Source organism: Doryrhamphus excisus, linkage group LG21 (genome assembly GCF_037039965.1).
Source record: "Doryrhamphus excisus strain RoL-2023G ecotype Guam linkage group LG21, RoL_Dexc_Guam_v1.1, whole genome shotgun sequence".
Lineage (NCBI taxonomy): Eukaryota > Metazoa > Chordata > Actinopteri > Syngnathiformes > Syngnathidae > Doryrhamphus > Doryrhamphus excisus.
Window position 1 is genome coordinate 1,282,429 of NC_136377.1, and position 19,346 is coordinate 1,301,774.

The window sequence follows — 19,346 nt, forward strand, 5'->3', positions numbered from 1 at the left end:
TTTTTGTTTTGGGTGGTGAGGGTATGCTGGAGCCTATCCCAGCTGACTTTGGGCAAGAGGCGGGGTACAGACTGTTTTCTGTAAAAAGGCTCTCATTTGAGATGGGTTAGCCTACCGGGGGAGGGGGGGCCTGCAGGTAAACTTTAATTTTTTATTTTGTTGTGAGGCATATGATCATACGGGGGCCTACCATTGGCCTAACTGAAATACTGTATATGTCAGCGATAACAGTCATGATTGGACACAGGATGATTTTGATATTTAACTCCTGTGTGATGGTGGAGGACACAAAAGGTCATGATTGTTACTGGATTCTCATCAATAATGACCTCCACCTCCACTGCAAATCATTTTACAGGATGTAATTACACTTCATATCGAAGACGTTTCTGTCAAGGAAAGACCAAATGTTCTCCAAGATTCCTTTTATCATCACGATACCTCAATAATGTAACAATTACAGTCATGGAATGTCCATTTTACCTGCGACTAACCATTTGAAAATATCCGTAGACTAGAAATCCCTGCAAAGATCTCTGCGTCATATCCTAGGACGTCAGATCCGTCAAACCAGATGTGGATGGTTCATAGGTCCAGCTACAAAGTCAAGGTGCACATTTGAAGTGAGGTGACGTCATATCAAACAATGTGTTTCGTAACATCAGGCGTTCATCATGTTGACACGGGATCCCAGCGGGGGAGGATGATGACCCGCCCGTGAGCGACTTTTGATGTGCCCGTTTTGGAGACGCGAGCCCCCGCCGGCACATCTTGCTACTTGTTGGACACCAACGTTTCAAGGAGTTTGAGGTCGTTCTCCAGCTGCTGCAAATCGGCCTCCAGTCGCGTCTTGCGCATCTTCATCGACGGGGTGTCGATGACAAACGGGAGGCGCTGGTAGGTCAGGTTCAGCCTGGTGCACTTCTTTTTCAGGTCCTTGTTGGGGGAGAAAAATCATGATTATAATTATATCATGAAAATAATGATGGTGCATTCTTCATTTTAGAGTTCCAACAGTTCCAAGGGTGGCTTTGCTACGTTTGTGGTAGTTTCATGAACTTCAGTCATCCCTCCTTCATTCCAGACCCGGACGCAATAAATGAATTTCCACAATGTAGGCCAGCCGTCTCAAACCCGCGGCCCGCGGGCCAAATGTGGCCCGCAGGACACTAGTTTGAGGCCCCCGCCTTGATATGAAAGTTTAATGTTAGTTTGATATGGATGCTGTATGGTATCATGTACCCAGAAAAAATTATTACGTTTGATTCATGTTCATGTTAAAGGTTAAATGACTGTTAATAGTTATCCTCCCTATCCGTGTGGAAGTGGTAAGTTTTTGGCTATTTAAGTTTAAAGGAAAGATATTTTAATTAAGATATTTGAGAACAGTGAAATGTTTTACCAGAGCTTTTATTGTAGAAAATCGGAACCAAAGCACTGAAAAAGTTTGGATATTTTTCTGTTTTTAATAAATGCGTTTATTTTGTTTTTTTTGGGAAAACCTGATGTGGCCCAGCCTTGCCCAGACCCTAGCTCCAGTGGCCCCCAGGTAAATTAAGTTTGAGACCCCTAGGCGTACTAGAGTCCTGTAGAGAGGGCAGGTAACACCCCTATAGTCACATGTAAAACCCTGTTATTCTTTGTTTACACCACATTGCTCAACTGTAATACCCGTGATCACTCCAGGGACACACTAAGCTAACTCATTAGCCTCGGAATCCGATGCGGTCACCGGAAGCATTCCGCAAGATTGAAATCTCTTATTCTGAAGGGACTTGAGATGGATGCTAGCTAGGGAGCTAACCAGTGACCAAATGTATTTCTATTAAACCTAAGCCAAAAACTTAGGAGAACTTCTCGCTCTGACTTCCTGCAGTGTTAAGGTAACGACATGTAAGGTAATGTCATGATGTTTTGTGTAATTATTGCCACATTGTGACTCACACTAGCGGTGCAACAGTACTTGTTCCGGTATTTGAGGTGTCACAAAAGCAAAGCTGGTAGTCGGGAACTGATACTTTCCTGAAACGTACCTGTGTTCTTCTGCTGTTTACCGAAGGGAAAGCGGTAGAAACAAAGTGACGACAGAAGGGAGTCTAATGTGTCTTTTGATAGGTACCGTGTTTATATCGCCATTGAACAAAAGACCAGTCAAAATGGCCGACTGTCTTTTGAAAAATGAATTGAGTCTTACCTCAATGATTTCACGACACTCCTCGTCTGTGAGGTTTTCTATTTGTATTTCGATCTCCGACTCCTCCAGTTTCTTGTCATTGCCGGCCTCCTTCGGCAGCTTTCCTTTGCGCCGCAGCAGATAAGCGGGTATCTCGCCGTAATCCTGCAGTGGGTCAAAAACCGTTTGTAGTTCCACGCCGTCTGGATCTAAACGTTGTTCTGAAGTGAATACCTTTTTCTTCACATACACGGGGACCAGTCCCGAGAATTTATTAGGATACTCCTTGTGTCCCTTGTTGGTGTCAACAATACACAGCGGCGGTTTGGACACCTTCGGGACGGCTGAAAACATCTTCTTGGCGGGGAGGCCGGCGGGCAGCAGAAAAGCCCCCGCCGAGATCATGGGTTTCTTGTTGGCGCAGGTGCAGTAAACGTTCCTCACGTGCTGTTTGACTGCGGAACAAGGCGACAGTGAACGCGACAGGAAGTGCTGGACAAGAAGTGCTCGGCGCCGGCTTGGGCTCACTCTCGGGTAGCTTGGGCTCTTTGGCTGAATTGGGCACTTCGACCACCGTCGGCCCCGTCGTCTTCATCACCAGAGCGTTGGAGCCATACCTGAAGGTCGGCACAATGACGATGCACAAGGTCCATGAAGGGCACACAATTTGGAGCAAGGCACGGAATTCCTGAAACCGGATACTTTTGTCCCTCGCAATATCATGACTTGATTTTCCATGAATTAATAAATAAACGCGGTTTCATGGTAGACTAGGCCGGTAGACTAGGCCGGTAGACTAGGCCGGTGTTGAAATCTACTTTATTTAAATAACAAACTAAAACATTGTAATGTGCCGAGTTGAATTATAAAATATTAGCAAGACTGAATTTGATCCTGTCCTGGTTAAATTTATCATATCGCATGCTCAGATATGACGTAACACGCAGATCCAGATGTTCAACAGTTTTAAAAATGGAGGCCAGCAATCGGCACCGGACTGATACGGAAAGTTTGTTTTTGATTCAAACTAAATTTCAAGACTGAACAAACGAAAAACTGGCAATACGGAGTTATTCCAACAAGTGAAAGAAAAACACATGGAAGTCGGTATCACGTGATGTTGATGTTTACGTTTTACTGGGCATGCCCCATTGACTATTCTGTTGGATTATAGCGACGCATGTAGACAAGAGATTGGAATATTCCTTTCCATGGATACCATTGTTTCCGGAAAAGTCATTCGAAAAGAGAAAAACTCCTCATGTAAACATGGCTACTGTCGAGTATCCGTGGTGTAAAGACTGGCAGAGCAATGTAATATGGTAGCAACACCTAGCTCGTTCCGTCTATAGACTTAGTGATGTTTTTCCAATGTAAAAAAAACATGCCGTGGCTCAAAAAAGGTTAAAAAACACTGGACTAACTAATCTAGATGTCTCCTTCCCTTGAATACATTCACGTTAGAGGAACTGCAAGTCACGAGCTCAGCCCTCATCTTACTAAACACCTCTCACACTACAACGCTACATCGAAATTCTTTTACATATTTCCAAGTTGTTCAAAAACAGTCACTGGTAACTAATTACGCTGATAAAATGAGTAATTCCGTTACTAATGTGGTTATTTTAGGGAAAAATAGCCAGTAATTAACCGAAAATGATTAGCTCACGCACGTGCAGCACAAACACTGCACACTGTACTTAAAATGGCTACTTTGGCTAGCAAACGTTAAAGAACCAAAGACCCAATAACGAGGAGCTAAGCTGGACAAATGAGCGTGTTTTACCTTTGAGGCCTCTCGATGACAACACTCTTTCGAATGAAATTGGGAACGGTCTCCTCGGGGTACATCTTCGAGGACATCTCACCGACATGACCCGACTCCAGTTAGCAAGCGATCGAAGGAGCTCCTCGGTTCCGATCCAAATCTCGTCAAGCGATGAACGCTTGGGGAGAAAAAAAAGCTTCAAATAACAATGCGGGGAGTCCCATTGACGACGCATGGTCATATGTCTGTGTATGAAAGCGACCTGCTCTGTATACGTTCAAATCTCCCAGTAGCCAATCACGTGACGTGGTCCCGTTCCAAGGTGACAATTCATGTCTGAGTTGGTAATGACGTCACTCCAGCTGATCGCGCAACAAAGTCACGTAGTTAAATTGTCTGTGTTGGCAAAAAAATACTCATTTATCATATAAACACAACATTGATGAATATTGTAATATTAATATTTGTTCGGGAACAACATTGAATTTGAATGGGGTGCTGTATTGTGTGGGTTTCCAAGCTGTGATTCAGGAAATGGGCGGTAGAGGGCAGCAACGCAGCAATGCCGGGTTGGATCCAGCCCGAGAGTGAAGAATTATAGAAGAAATATATATTGCATATATATTAAAATTGACATTAAATTTGTCACGCAAGTAGAAAGTTTGGATATTCGCACAATACTGTTTTTAATGTGGCTGCTCTAAGTGGAGATTTTTTTACCCCGCGAAGGATCAATCTGTTGCAATGACGCTATTTCGACACTAGATGGTGTGAAAGACCAAGGTCATGCAGCCCTCACTAAAGGCGTTGCGTTTGGTGGTACCCAGTTCTTGGTCAGGGCTCCTGAATTGTTTCAAATCTTATCTAACTGTTCATTAAAATCAGACCCATTTTGCTCTTATTACATTTTCTTTTATTTCATGTCACTCCCCTCCAAAAAGTATCAGTTTCATTGTGTGATGTAAACAGATGTTTACAAACTTCTTGAATGTGATTATACCAACATTTTCCAAGTGTTTGCTTCCTAATCTTGGAGCGATACAACATTTACTTTCGGAGCTTCTGCTTACTTTATTTTCAGATTGATGTCAGACATTTTATTTGCTACTTCCTCCTTCAAGAGCGTGTTTTCCCACTGAATCAACCTAATTGCTTTATAACGTGACCTGGAATGCTATGCACGGATATTGGGAACAGGCTTTCCCAACATAATCAAACTCGCTGACCCCGACATTTATTCAAGTTCCAGTTAGTATGTCTGCCTTTAGACAGTGGAGTTCAATTTATAGTGCTTCTAAATCACCACCAAGTTACATTTGTGCATCACACAGGGACAGTCTCATCCAAACAATCCAACAGTGCTGTCCTCCAGCTGGAATTAATGCAAGGTTAATGGTCGGTTCACTTTTAATTTCCTGTGCGAAAAGACAGCCAAGTCCTTTTCCCACCAATTAATGTCCCAAAATAAAATAACGGAGGTATTTTTAATTACAGCTCTCGGAGTTCAACATATACTTGGTGAAGATGACATCATTAAGAAATCACCATTGCAGATTGAAACACGGTGAAAAATGTCATATCATCATTCACCCTTAATCGGTAAGAATTGATAAATAATGTCAAAATATTGTCATAATATTACAAAAAGAACATTTATGATGATTATTTAAGATGCAATAAAAACTCTTTATACTAATAATAGGCTAATGTATGGAATAGTGTGCTGGGGGAGCAGCTTCAAGAAGAGGAGGCTCCTTTCCATCATGGACAACTTGCATCATCTCCCAACAGAAGAGCAGTTTCAGTGGCAGATTACTATCACCGCCCTTTGTTGGCACTGAGCTGGACAGCCTGACATCTGTGGCAAAGGCAAAGGACACCTAGGAGACTCCTTTCCATCATGGACAACGAGCATCATCGCCGAACAGAAAAGCAGTTTCAGTGGCAGATTACTATCACCGCCCTTCGTTGGCACTGAGCTGGACAGCCTTACATCTGTGGCAAAGCAAGGGACACCTAGAAGACGCCTTTCAATCATGGACAACCCGCATCATCGCCAAATAGAAAAGCAGTTTCAGTGGCAGATTACTATCACCGCCCTTTGTTGGCACTGAGCCTGACATCTGGGGCAAAGCAAAGGACACAGAGGAGGCTCCTTTCCATCATGGACAACCAGCGTCATTGCCTAACAGAAAAGCAGTTTCAGTGGCAGATTACTATCACCGCCCTTCGTTGGCACTGAGCCTGACAGCCTGACATCTGTGGCAAAGCAAAGGACACCTAGGAGGCTCCTTTCCATCATGGACAACCAGTCTCATCCCACTCAAGAAACAATGACAAAGAACCGGCAGATTTTAAATATGCTTCATACCACCAAAAGCAGGAGAAAATGGACAAAAACTCCAATCAAAGAAGGCCAAAACCTAAAATTGCGACTTTTGTGGGGTTCTGCGGGAAAAACAACACGTCACTTTCATTTGAACTGGTTTTCATCTTTTAGGAGCGACTTTGTTGCAGTTAAACTTGATACTTTCTTTTGGTCAAGGCCAACCAAAAAGCACTCTGGGTGTTTGTCGATGCATAATTGATAAGTGAGGAGGAAGGGGGGCCAAAAAAGGGGAGACGGCCACAGCTATGCTAGCTGTTACTGTATGTCTGGACAGTGATTAGTGGTAAAAACATTCACATTTATCTCTCAAGAGGTTTTGGGGGTGAGGTTCTTTCTGTGATTATGTAAATGACCAAACTATGAGGCTCGGTTGAAAAAGCAGCTATAGGAGCCAACCAGCACCTCACATTCTCTGTTTCTTAAAATAATGCGTAATTGAGCTCATCCTGTTGGCAGACAAGCTAATGAGGTGTCTAATATTAGCCGGGATTAGATTAGGCAGTGAGTTGAACATTAATAAAATACGGATATGTAAATGTGTCACTAGGCTAGGAATGCAGGAAGCACTTTGTCATCTAACAGGACAAAGAGGCTTTATGACAGAAACGCAATCGTCCTCCTAATACTGCAATATTAGACTGTAGTCTATTATTAGTCAAACATACGTATACTACAAATACGAGTAGTATTCTGGCCACAATGTGGCAATAACTACACAAAACATCGAGACATTACCTTACATGTCATTACCTTAACACCGCAGGAAGTCAGAGTGAAAAGTTCTCCTATTCAGTGTGGAAGTGGTAAGTTTTTAGCTTACTAGAAATACATTTGAATGTCACTGGTTAGCTCCCTAGCAGGCATCCATCTCAAGTCCCTTCAGAATAAGAGTTGAGAAATGTGACGTAAACAAATATTCATATATGTTCGATTGGAGACGGGAAATGAGGAAAACGGGTTTTGAGTGTTTCTGGGATTTCTGAGCGTACTTAAATGCAGCAGATTGTACTTCCATAGTACGAGTTATGTTAGTTTCTCTTTCTTTTTATTTAGTACACATAATAAATATGTTGCTATGATGTTTGGGAGTGTCCCTGAATGCATCTCGCGTCGCTCCGTGGCTGAACAAACGTGATGTTTGTGAGTAGAAGATACGGTACATATACGGCGTGTTGCATTCGGATTTATAAAAGAGTGTCGGACTCTGGACGGGTGTCGCTATGGTGAGGTGCAACAGCGATTAGTAGCATCGCTCTACAGTCTGATTGCGTGGGCGTATGAACCACACAGACGGGAAGACACTGGTGATGTCCCACTGTGCCAATATGTCACCGCCAAAAACTCCCACTGTGATCCAGGGCCTGCTTTTTCGCTACTGATCTATATTTCATCCCACTTTTGACAATGGATATTAATGTTGCAGCACAGAGCGATCGTCTATAAGAAAGTGTTTCCCGTGTGCCAACAGCTCTGTATATCTGCATGTTGTATTTATTTGTGGTATTACTTAGCGGTGGTGTACAAGCAGATGGAGGGCGGTTCCTAAAATGAGCATCCCATCCAAAGTTACGTTACAAAACCACTCATGAACGGCAAAAAACGGGAATTTTGAATGAGGCATGGGTTCCCTCCTCCCCTTTCATACCATCCTGCTAGCTTGAGGTTGATTTCTCCTCTTATTTCAGCTCAACATTTGCCATAAAAGTGACTACAAAGACTCCACTACCGTTTATTGTCATTGTTTGCTCGCAACGACAAAATCCGTGCTTAATCCATGTAGAAATATAAAACAACAGAAAGAAAAATATTTGCTGCAATTTTATCAGAATAAAGTCAAAATATTACAAGGAGAAAAAAAGGTATTTTAAAGAAGGACATTTTTTTTTAATGAAAACATTTTTTGGCTTCTTATTTTGTCTTCAGTGATCCCATAGCCCGTGTGATAGCAATGTGGTGTCAACAAAGAATAATAGGAGTGTAAAGGCGATTATAGGGGTGTTATCTTGTGTCTGCACAGCTCTATTTATGATTTTAAAAAGTATTTAGAAAAAGCATAAACACGTTTCCTATGCTCCAACTACAAAAAAATTCCATTTATTAATATTGAATCGTAGTTTGCGGAAATTCACCTAGCACTGTCGGGTCTGGAACCAAAAAAGGAAGGACGACTGTACCTCAGTTTCCATCATTAATCTGTTCTTAAACTGAAACGCACGTAAACCGAGGCTTCTTTTCTTTCCGATGTGACGTGAGTCATATCGTAGCACTTTAGCGTCTTTGCAAATAGCATGTTTGCATTCTAAAGACGTTCCAAAGCGAGAACAAAACAAGCTGGAAAGCTTGAACTTACGCCAATATCATTATTCACGGAAAAGGCAATACTGATGTGAAGCAATATGTCATTTTTATGCCAACATCGTCTGATAATGTCGTGTTGAACATCCCTACTTTTAGTGCACGGAGATACAATATAACAATGGAAATCTGTATAAAAACATAAAAATAACCATTTTTCTCCCCGCCCAGACTCCCCGAAGAGAGAACATTCACACTGATCATTTCTGCCAATTTGTTCTCAATGTGCCGTGGTGAAAATGCTGCATGAAAGTGGGTGGGTGGGTGGGGTGTGGATCTCAGCCTGAGGGAGAGAGGAATATTCAGACGAGCGGCATCCCTCATATCTTCTCTCACTGTGAAAAAATACGAGCGTTGAATAATTCATTGCCCGTGGGAGGTGAATAATGAATATGTGCCGGCAATTAACGCACGCATGCTGATGAGCCGGAAGGATGAGGATGAGGAGGAGAGGGTTCCCCCTCCTTCGCTGAGCGAGCTCTCACCTGCATCCAACAGAAGATAAAAGAACACGTGAAAATGCTCCAAATGGGGAGGGGGAACAACAACGGTGCACTCAGTGTACATCCACGTGTCTATTGGTCTCCCGGCCCACCATTAGACCGTGTTAAAAGGAGTACAGTGAAAGGGAGAATCTGTTTTAACAAGGTGAATAATGCATGAATGCAGCATCACGCAGAGTTGTGTCTGCATGCTGGGGTTTCCTCTGCAGGGAGGGAGGGAGGGGATAGAGCATCTAAGGTTTACCTCACTAGTCCTGTGTGTGTGTGAGTGTTTTTGTGTAAAACATGGGTCAGTGCTTCCAGTGTTAAAAGTAAGTCTCATCCTCCCACGCGAGCCCCCTTTGCTATGCACAGCTATTCTAAATATACACCTCACATGTACAGTATGTGAAGACGCTGCAGCCCTCGGGCGAGACAAAGGAGCTCGCTGCACATTTGGAACGACGCAGGAGGCGTGTGTCATTAAAGCTGCAAAACAAAAACCATCAGGGAGCAGTTAGTGCGCACCGTCAGGTCTTTAAAGTCAAGTACAGGTGTGTGTGTGTAACGGTACCTACTAAATACAGGGCCAGTATTGCCAATACTTTTTAATTTAATTATTTTAAGCTCATTAATTGAATAATTTTGTGATTTTTGCCTTAATTTTTAAAATTATTTTAAGCTCATTAATTGAATAATTTTGTGATTTTTGCCTTTTTTTAATTATTTTAAGATCATTAATTGAATAATTTTGTGATTTTTGCCTTAATTTTTTTATTTATTTTAAGCTCATTAGTTTAATAATTTTGTGATTTTTGCCTTAATTTGTTTTATTTTAAGCTCATTAATTTAATAAATTTGTGATTTTTGCCTTAACATTTTTCTATTTAATTATTCTAAGCTCATTAATTGAATAATTTTGTCATTTTTGCCTTAATTTTTTTATTATTTAATTATTTTAAGCTCATTAATTGAATAATTTTGTGATTTTTGCCTTAATTTTTTTATTTATTTCAAGGTCATTAATTGAATAATTTTGTGATTTTTGCCTTAATTTGTTTTATTATTTTAAGCTCATTAATGTAATAATTTTGTGATTTTTGTTATGTTACATATTAATGTGTATATTTTATGTATATATTTTGTAAATACACACACTGTTGTTAAACAAATAAAGTAATAGTATTTATTTTGTTAGGGTTTTTTTTTCAGCAAAATAGTCAATTCGTCAAAATAAGTCAACAAAAGCAAAAACTACTATTGGCTCTCATGTCTGAGGAATTTTCCCGGAGTTTCTAAATAAATAACTACTCTTGGTATTGATGATGATGATGATGATGATGAATATACTTTGTGACTTGCAGTGTCAGGTAAGCATGGAACCCGGAAGCAAAGTACGGTGAATCAGCGTTAAACTTCTCAGTCAACAATGATGACTGCAGATGAAGACAAGCACACCCAGATGCAAATACTGGCAGAAGCACGGCCTAAAGTTGGCCTAAATAAGATAAGATGGGAAGGAGTTGGTTTCATCCATTCATTCATTTTCTGCAGTAACTTCCTGCTACAGAGCGAGGGTACACCCTGGCTTGGCCACCAAACCAGATCCCCCTCAACACCCTGGCCGTGCCTGGAACTTGAACAAAATCCAAGACCAAAGGGCAGAACCTGGCTGAATCCAACCTCACCGATAACCGGTCCGACTTATTATCGGCAATGCGGACCAAGCTCCGACAGTGGACCTACATGGTCGTAACAGAAGATACAGCATTGATCTGCGACCCTTTTTCACGAGGAACCCATTGAGACGCTTTCACGTAACCAAAATTCAGACATCAGCCAACGTCTGTAATAGAGCAGACAGATGCGACAAGAAATGAGGTTGTGTGGTTCATTCCCAAAAAACCTGCCACATACGGAATGTTCTGTTTATCGGGGGATACAATCTGTTCCCAGCGTTGATAGGAGGTCCGTTCTCCTGGTGTGCGTTAGCGCTCTCCGGAGCGGAGCGGCGCTTTGGGATCTTCAGCTGACAAAATAAAGCGGCGTTCCCGCTCTTGATGTCGTCAGAAGCAGGCCAACACATCTCCTCCCTGGACACATTCCCAAACATGACCCAATTACGATCCAGGGACAAAACCAGACATGAAAGTCCTTAAGGTTGTATTGTTTTTAAGGACACGTTTCCCCATCCTCGTCCGACCTATTCAAATTGTCCCATGACGTTGCGTCAGGAGCGGTAATTGGGAGGAGTTGTGATCAGTGACTGCTGCACACAATCGAACACGGAGCTTCCTCTTCCTGCTCCTGAGTGAGCAGGCAGGCAGGCAGGCAGAGTCGGAGGCGGCATTGCGGGAGAAAGTTCGTAAGCGGCACAAACACAGAGGATGTCTACAGGATCTTTTCTCATTGTGCTGCTGCTTAGACACACATACAAACACGCATTCTTTGGCTGGGAAAGAGTACCAGTCACAGACTTAAGGTCTCTTCCCTCAGATGACAGGATATGTCCGATACAACTACCCTAAAAAGATCCAAGTTCCAAGATCCCGCTGGCTTTTCCAGGACAATGTGCCCTTTTGGGGCAAGGAACCACCAAAGTACAAATGAACATCACAAACCAGACTATAAGGAACCAGAACACTGATTTTTTTCAGAATTGCGCATTAGCTTATGGAGAGAGCTAGACCGCTTACACGAGTCAGTCGCCTTCACTCTGGAGCTCCAGGAAAGATCTCACCTCGTGGGACAAGGAGAAAGCTGATGAAATGTATGTGATAAATTTATGTAATTTATTGCAAATAAAGTGAAATCATCAGCTGATCAAACATTTAAGATCATATTTGAGGGGTGTCTCAGAGGTTAATATGAGCAAAATTATGTCATTTTGGTAGCAGATGGAAATAAATAATAAAGAAAAAATGAACCAAAAATAAAGATGCAATTTTTGGAAAAGTTTTAATATTATTACATTATATAAATAATATATATTATATAATAATATAATATTATATATTAATATATCATATATATTATATTAAATTAGATTATTTTATTTGTATGTATTATATATATATATATATAAAATATATAATACTTGTGTTATTTATATAAATATATTAAAAATATTCTATATATCAATATATATTTTTATATGATATTATATTAATATAATACATTATAATGGGAATAAAGTCAAAATATTTTTGTCAAGTCAAAGTATATTCCAAAAAGGCCTTACATTTTTCAGTATGTGGCCCTTGCTGGAAAATGTTTGGACACCAATGCCCCCCAAAAATAATATATATAATATATAATAACATAATATAATAATAATATATTATTATATTATATTAAATTATATTATTTTATAATTTTTTATTTATTATATATATATATATAATATAATACTTATATAATATAATATATATAAATATAATATAAAAATATAATATATATTTATATGATATTATTATATTAATATAATACATTATAATGGGAATAAAGTCAAAATATTTTTGTAAAGTCATAAAGTATATTCCAAAAAGACCTTACATTTTTCAGTATGTGGCCCTTGCTGGAAAATGTTTGGACACCCATGCCATAGCACCCCCCCCCCCCCCCCCAAAAAAAAACAACAACCCTAAAACAGAAAGAAAACGGGATGCACCATTCTTGTTGGTTACCTCAGAAATGGCTTTGGGCGGCAGTAACAGCCTTCATCTGAGCCGAGGATGGTCTTGACAGCCAGCCAATCGGGTCCCCCGGTCCGGGCTGGTGACGTATCTTGGGTCTGGTGCCGTGTCTTGGGTCTGCCACTTTTGTGTGCCATAACCTTTAGGATCTTAGAGGTTGAAATGACTGTCTTACTGCGTCCCGCCTCAGCAGGCTTTGAACACTCCCACTGCGTTCAAAGAGGAAGTTCTTTTGCCTTTGCCATCGTGTGAATACCTGATAGAAGACAGAATATTCACGTTTATGACAGGATTGTGGCTTCTGCCCAGCTCATGAACAGCCTATTTGATTTTAATACTTGCAATAAATTGCTTACTCAACATTTTTTTGTGTCCATCAAATTTCTTCTTCTTGCATTTTCAAGGTCCTCAAGGCCCAACCATTCATTCATTCATTCATTACCGCTTTTTCCTCACGAGGGTCGCGGGGGGTGCTGGAGCCGTCCCAGCCGTCTTTGGGCGAGAGGCGGGGTACACCCTGGACTGGTGGCCAGCCAATCACAGGGCACATATAGACAAACAACCATTCACACTCACATTCATACCTATGGACAATTTGGAGTGGCCAATTAACCTAGCATGTTTTTGGAATGTGGGAGGAAACCGGAGTACCCGGAGAAAACCCACGCATGCACGGGGAGAACATGCAAACTCCACACAGAGATGGCCGAGGGTAGAATTGAACCCTGGTCTCCTAGCTGTGAGGTCTGCATGCTAAACGTAAATTCTTGCCATTTATCAACTGGACCTAGAAGATGAATATTTAATATCTTTCTATATATATTTTGGGGTGAATATTCCATGTCTAGCCGTGGGTGTTGCGGTGAGAGTCCCGACCATTCATAGAAGCGTTTGAATGGTAGATGACACGAAAAGTAAAGCCACAGATGACTTGTCAAGATGTCTGTATATTTAATAATACTGATGCTATCTTCCACATATGATGCAGATAGGGCTTCCGTTATGGCAAGCTACTCATTTGTTGTTGCTGGCCCCAGTTCAGGTCTTTTCCTTGTTCATTGCCTGAGCGAGCGACACCCTACGAGGGACTTAATCAGTGGTTTGATCATATCAGCGGAGCCAGAGTTGTGGTGCCAGCGCTCTGCGGGCCCGGGGCTTGCGCTCCGAGTTGAAGCGGGTTGCGGGGCCTTTGCAAAGAAAGTTTCACCTCGCGGATGACCTGTATTTAACGGACTCGACCTTTATCCTCCAAATACCAGCCTGCTATGAATGGCTGTGCCATGACGTGACGCAGGTTTGTTTGCTATTGTCCCAGGGTGGACACGACGTCTCGAGCTTTTCCTTTTGGTAGGTTTAAATAAGGCAATGCCTTGCAAGCTTTCCTGTGTTTTCAGACAGGCATTCCTCCGCTTTACAACATCACATCACAAAAATCACTTATAGGATGAGTCACCTGAGGACTCTCTGGGAAAGTCTCTAGGTGAGGTTCACACTATTTTTAAATCAAATGGCGGCCATCCCTGCTGGCGCCCTGCCCGTCCGTTACATCAGGAGCGCTTCAACTTTTTACAGTGTGGAATATTTTTGAAAGAAAAGCATTTTTGGTTGAGGAAAAAAAGCAGTAAAACAGCGCCGTCGTACCACTATATCAATTATTTACCCCCCCCCCCGTACCAGACTGCTAGTGAACCATTCCATTCTCTGAATGAGTGTTGTACTTTTTTACTCAACTATTTTTTATTTCTTTTTTCTTCACTCTAAAGCGTCTTTGAGTACTCTGAAAAGTGCTATACAAATAAAATGTATTATTATTATTAAAAATGTAATATTTTAGTTGGTGTATATCAAGCTTTTTCCAGTGAGGGCCACACAGGATGAAAGGATGCGGGGGCCACGTTCACATAAAATATGTTAAGAAGAAAAATCTGCATCTCAGCTTTGTAATGTTCCTATAATATTTTAATTTCATCCCCATAATATTATAGTGTTTTTCTCCCGACCTAATTTACCAAAAATGACAACTTTGTTCTGTTTTTCAAATTATGACTTAAAGAACAAAACTAATAATTTCATTTATTTTTGCAAAATTGCAGCTTTTTTCCTGTAAGAATATATTTTTCTCTTAATATTTTGAATTTATTCTTATATAATTTTTTTATGATTTTAGTGTTTTTCATGTAAATGTTCTTCTCATAGTTAGGACTTTTTTTTATAATATTTTGTTTTTTTGTTTTTTTTTTCCAAAACTATATTTGTTGTTTTGTTCCTTGCCGGCCATAACTTTATGATTTTTTTAAAAATAAGGTGTTCTTTTGTTTAGGACTTTTTTCTCTGAAGATGTCGACCCATCAAATAAAAGCGTTTTTTTGTGATTAAAAGAATAAAAGAAATGAAACCATTACCAGCTTTTTTTCTTCTTAATATTTGACTTCTAAGAATAGATTTTTCTCTTAATATTTGGAATTTATTCTCAGAATTTTTTCAGAACGATTTCAGCTTTTTTCATGAAAATATTCTTCTCATAGTTAGGGCTTTATTCATAAGATTTTGATTTTATTGCAATAACAACAAGCTAATTTTCCAAAACTATACGTATTTGTTGTTTTGTTCCTTGCTCCTCCTTTCCTTATTAAAATCCCTTCATAAATGCCCCTTTTGATATGAAATGATGTGCCTTTTCCTTGGGTCCCAGGCTGAGAGCATTCACGAACCTTTCTTTTGGATAACGCAGGAAGACGATAACTAAATCATATCCAGTCAACTAAAAAAAAAAAAAGCTGACCTCTTGTTTGCCTTTTGTATGTCGGACAAACAGTATTAATAGAGAGAACATTTGACCCGAGATATGACACAATGTTGTTTGTGTTCGCTGAACCGGACCTTCTCTCACCCAACCCCCCCCTCAGTTAGATAAACTCCGCCAGACGGTCGTGCTTTTATCTGACAAGACCGAAATGCTTCTCATTGTTCATCTTCACCTTGAACGCGGCACCAGATGTACCGTCCACGCACACACAATCGGATCAGACGAGTCGAGTCAAAACGTCTAGCGAGATAAGTGAGCGACACGGTGAGCGAGGCGTCCATTCAACAACGCAAACATATTAATTATGATTTAGCCATATCAGAAAGTCATTATTATATTGGTTTGTACTCTGGATAAAACTGGCTGGGAACCGATACTCCCCTGTGGGGCTGCAACTGAAGATTATTTGTAATAATTGATTAATCGCTCAATTATTTGTAAACAATTTCCAAAGTATTAATAAATATTAATTATGTTAAATATTAATAAATATATATATATAATAGTCTTCAATGCTTCTGCTATACCCTCCACTTTTTCAGTGCTTTGGTTCTTTGCAAAAGCTCTGATAAAACATTAAATTATAATAAATTACTATAAATTTATTTTTATTTATTATTAAATAAATGTTTAATGTTAATTTTTATTTTTTGACACATAATAAGATGGAAAAATAAATAAGCAAATCAAAAAACAAATGAAACAAGTGAAACAAATGAACAAATTAATTTGTATTTATTATTAAATTAATGTTCAATGTTAATTTTTATTTTTTGACACAAAATAAGATGGAAAAATAAACAAGCAAATCAAAAAACAAATGAACAAATTAATTTTTATTTATTATTAAATTATTAAATAAATGTTTAATGTTAATTTTTATTTTTTGACACAAAATAAGATGGAAAAATAAATAAGCAAATCAAAAAAATGAACAAATTTATTTTTATTTATTATTAAAGAAATGTTTAATGTTAATTTTTATTTTTCAACACAAAATAAGATGGAAAAATAAATAAGCAAATTGAAAAACAAATTCATTCATTCATTCATTTTCTACCGCTTAACCTCATGGGTCACAAATTAAACTTTCATATCAAGGCAGGGGCCTCAAACTAGCGTCCCACGGGCCATGAGTTTGAGACCCCTGCCATAGACGGACCAAATTAATAGCAAGCACACACCCAAAGTTAGCGGTTGGGTCCACAACATCGCTCTTCACCAAAGACGATGCGTGCGAGTATCTTCTTTGGACCGAAAGACGAAAATAACGGGTCTGCTTTCAGAACATTTAAAAGGATTCACATTTAAAGAGGCTAAAATCAGAGGATATTTACAATGACCAAACATAGTTCGATGCCCACCGCAAACCCTTCTGTTGGCTTCAGTTTTGGATCAACATTTGCAATAAAAGTGTGGTTAGTTAGTTAAAAGTGGTTAGCATGCTGGCCACACAGTCAGGACATCGGGAAACCTTAAAACTGAGGTTCGTACCGGACCTCGACTACGGCGTCCCACTAATAACGCTGGCGTTTGTGGAGCCTTTCTCAAGCTCGAATGCGAACGTTCAACTTACGGACGGTGGATGTCCCCACTGGTTTTTGGCAGGGGGGTCTGGTGGAGGACAGCCCCCGTGAGAACAACAGACCACCCGTAATAAACATGACTTTTTAATGAGACCTCTGTCTGTCAGGTGTCAGTTTTCCATATTGGTGGCGATGCTGAATAATAATAATAATATAATAATAATAAAATCATCGCATGATGTATTGTTTTCCTTATCTCCAGTTCTCCAACACGTCAACTTCCTCCTAATTGAAAACAAACAAGATTGCGGGCGTCTATCTCACATCCTCCCCGTGGGGGCGAGTGTAAGTGATGTCACCGTGCCTCCGCCCTGCCTCCTATAGAGGCTCATCACCTATGTCATCCTGTCGGCCCGTGGGGGTCACCTGCCGAGCGCTCGCACAATGGGGTCGACAGTTCAGGACCGCTCTCTCGGCGGTGCGGCAAAACAAACGTGCATAATCTTGGGGTGAGCACAAATGTGGTCAATTTGGGAATCTAACCCTGCGAAACGGCAAACGGCATGAATGGTGCTTTGTCTTCGAATAGCAGAACATCAACATTTCACTTCCACCGCTTCGTTTGCACGCACTGCAGATCTAATATGACACATGGAATCGAACAATCCCAGTGGGAAGTGGGAATTGATGACATAAAAAGGTCTTAATTATGAAATAAAAAGTCAATTATGACATCATAAAGTCATAACTATGAGATTAAAAAGTCTAAATCAGGAGTTAAAAACACAATTACAGGATAAAAAGTCATAATTACAAGATAGGCGGCACAGCGGTCGAGACCAGGGTTCAATTCCACCCTCGGCCATCTCTGTGTGGAGTTTGCATGTTCTCCCCGTGCCTGCGTGGGTTTATCCCTATGGAGTACTTTCCACGGTACTCCTACGGAGTACTTTTCACAGTACCCCTACGGGGTACTTTCCACGGTACATTTAGGACAAAGTGTTTGAAGACTCGGCTGCACGGCGGTCGTGTGGTTAGCGCACAGACCTCACAGCTAGGAGACCCGGGTTCAATTCCACCCTCGGCCATCTCTGTGTGGAGTTTGCATGTTCTCCCCGTGCATGCGTGGGTTTTTTCCGAGTACTCCGGTTTTCCTCCCACATTCAAAAAAAAAAAACATGCTAGGTTAATTAGCGACTCCAAATTGTCCATAGGTATGAATGTGAGTGTGAATGGTTGTTTGTCTATATGTGCCCTGTGATTGGCTGGCCACCAGTCCAGGGTGTACCCCGCCTCTCGTCCCAAAGACAGCTGGGATAGGCTCCAGCACCCCCGCAACCCTCATGAGGATAAGCGGTAGAAAATGAATAAAAATAAAAATAAAAATAAAAATAAAAATAAAAATAAAAATAAAAATAAAAATAAAAATAAAAATAAAAATAAAAATAAAAATAAAAATAAAAATAAAAATAAAAATAAAACCAAAATCAACTATGCTAAATTGTCAACAGCAATGGTACAATTTTAAAAAATGAATGAATGAATTAGAAGACAAAAAGTCAAAATTATGTGACAAAAAGTAAATTATGACATACAAAGTCATAATTATGACACAAAAGTTATTAAACGTGTAAAATATGAGTCATAATTACGAGCCTTTCTTCCTCAATACATTGCAAAATTTTTTTATTGTAATTTTTCTCATGTAAAGCTTGTTTTTTCTGAGTAATATTGAGACAATTTCCTCATATTACAAGTTTGTAAAATAATATAATTTTCTTTCTGGCCGGCACCTTCCCTGCCGTGTCTCGGCCACGGAAGCTTGATCCCATTAGGAATCCAATCTACTGGGACAATAAAAGCTAATGAGATGTCCGCCTACGTGATGCCTTTCACATGGCGCTGAGGCAAAGTGGAGTGGTCGGAGGTGCCATCAAGGTGGTGTGAATTAAAGGTCATGGCACTGTACATACAACATCTGAGTCAATCGTAACAAAAACTGCTTTGTTGAGGTCCAAATAAGGCCCTCCTTCAGTGGCGCCCCGTTTTTCCAAATAAACAGCGTCCCATTTATTCAGCCAGAGACAAAATCTCATCCCGTTGTGTAGAATAATTGAGGGCAGGATGTGTGAATGATAAATATTAATAATCC

The 19,346-nt window shown here is 40.2% G+C and overlaps 1 protein-coding gene across 1 annotated transcript; it reads right to left on the reverse strand.

The window, feature by feature from the left end:
- Positions 1 to 408: 408 nt before the first annotated feature.
- LOC131138823 (enkurin-like) lies at positions 409 to 13,019 on the reverse strand. Its single transcript, XM_078787768.1, has 7 exons — positions 12,854 to 13,019; positions 4,204 to 4,337; positions 3,960 to 4,119; positions 2,702 to 2,790; positions 2,408 to 2,628; positions 2,195 to 2,338; positions 409 to 936 (listed from the first exon to the last, which is right to left on the reverse strand). The coding sequence occupies exons 3-7, from the start codon at positions 4,034 to 4,036 to the stop codon at positions 775 to 777; spliced, it is 693 nt and encodes a 230-aa protein (XP_078643894.1). The 5' UTR covers positions 4,037 to 4,119; positions 4,204 to 4,337; positions 12,854 to 13,019; the 3' UTR covers positions 409 to 774.
- Between the last annotated feature and the right edge of the window lie 6,327 nt (positions 13,020 to 19,346).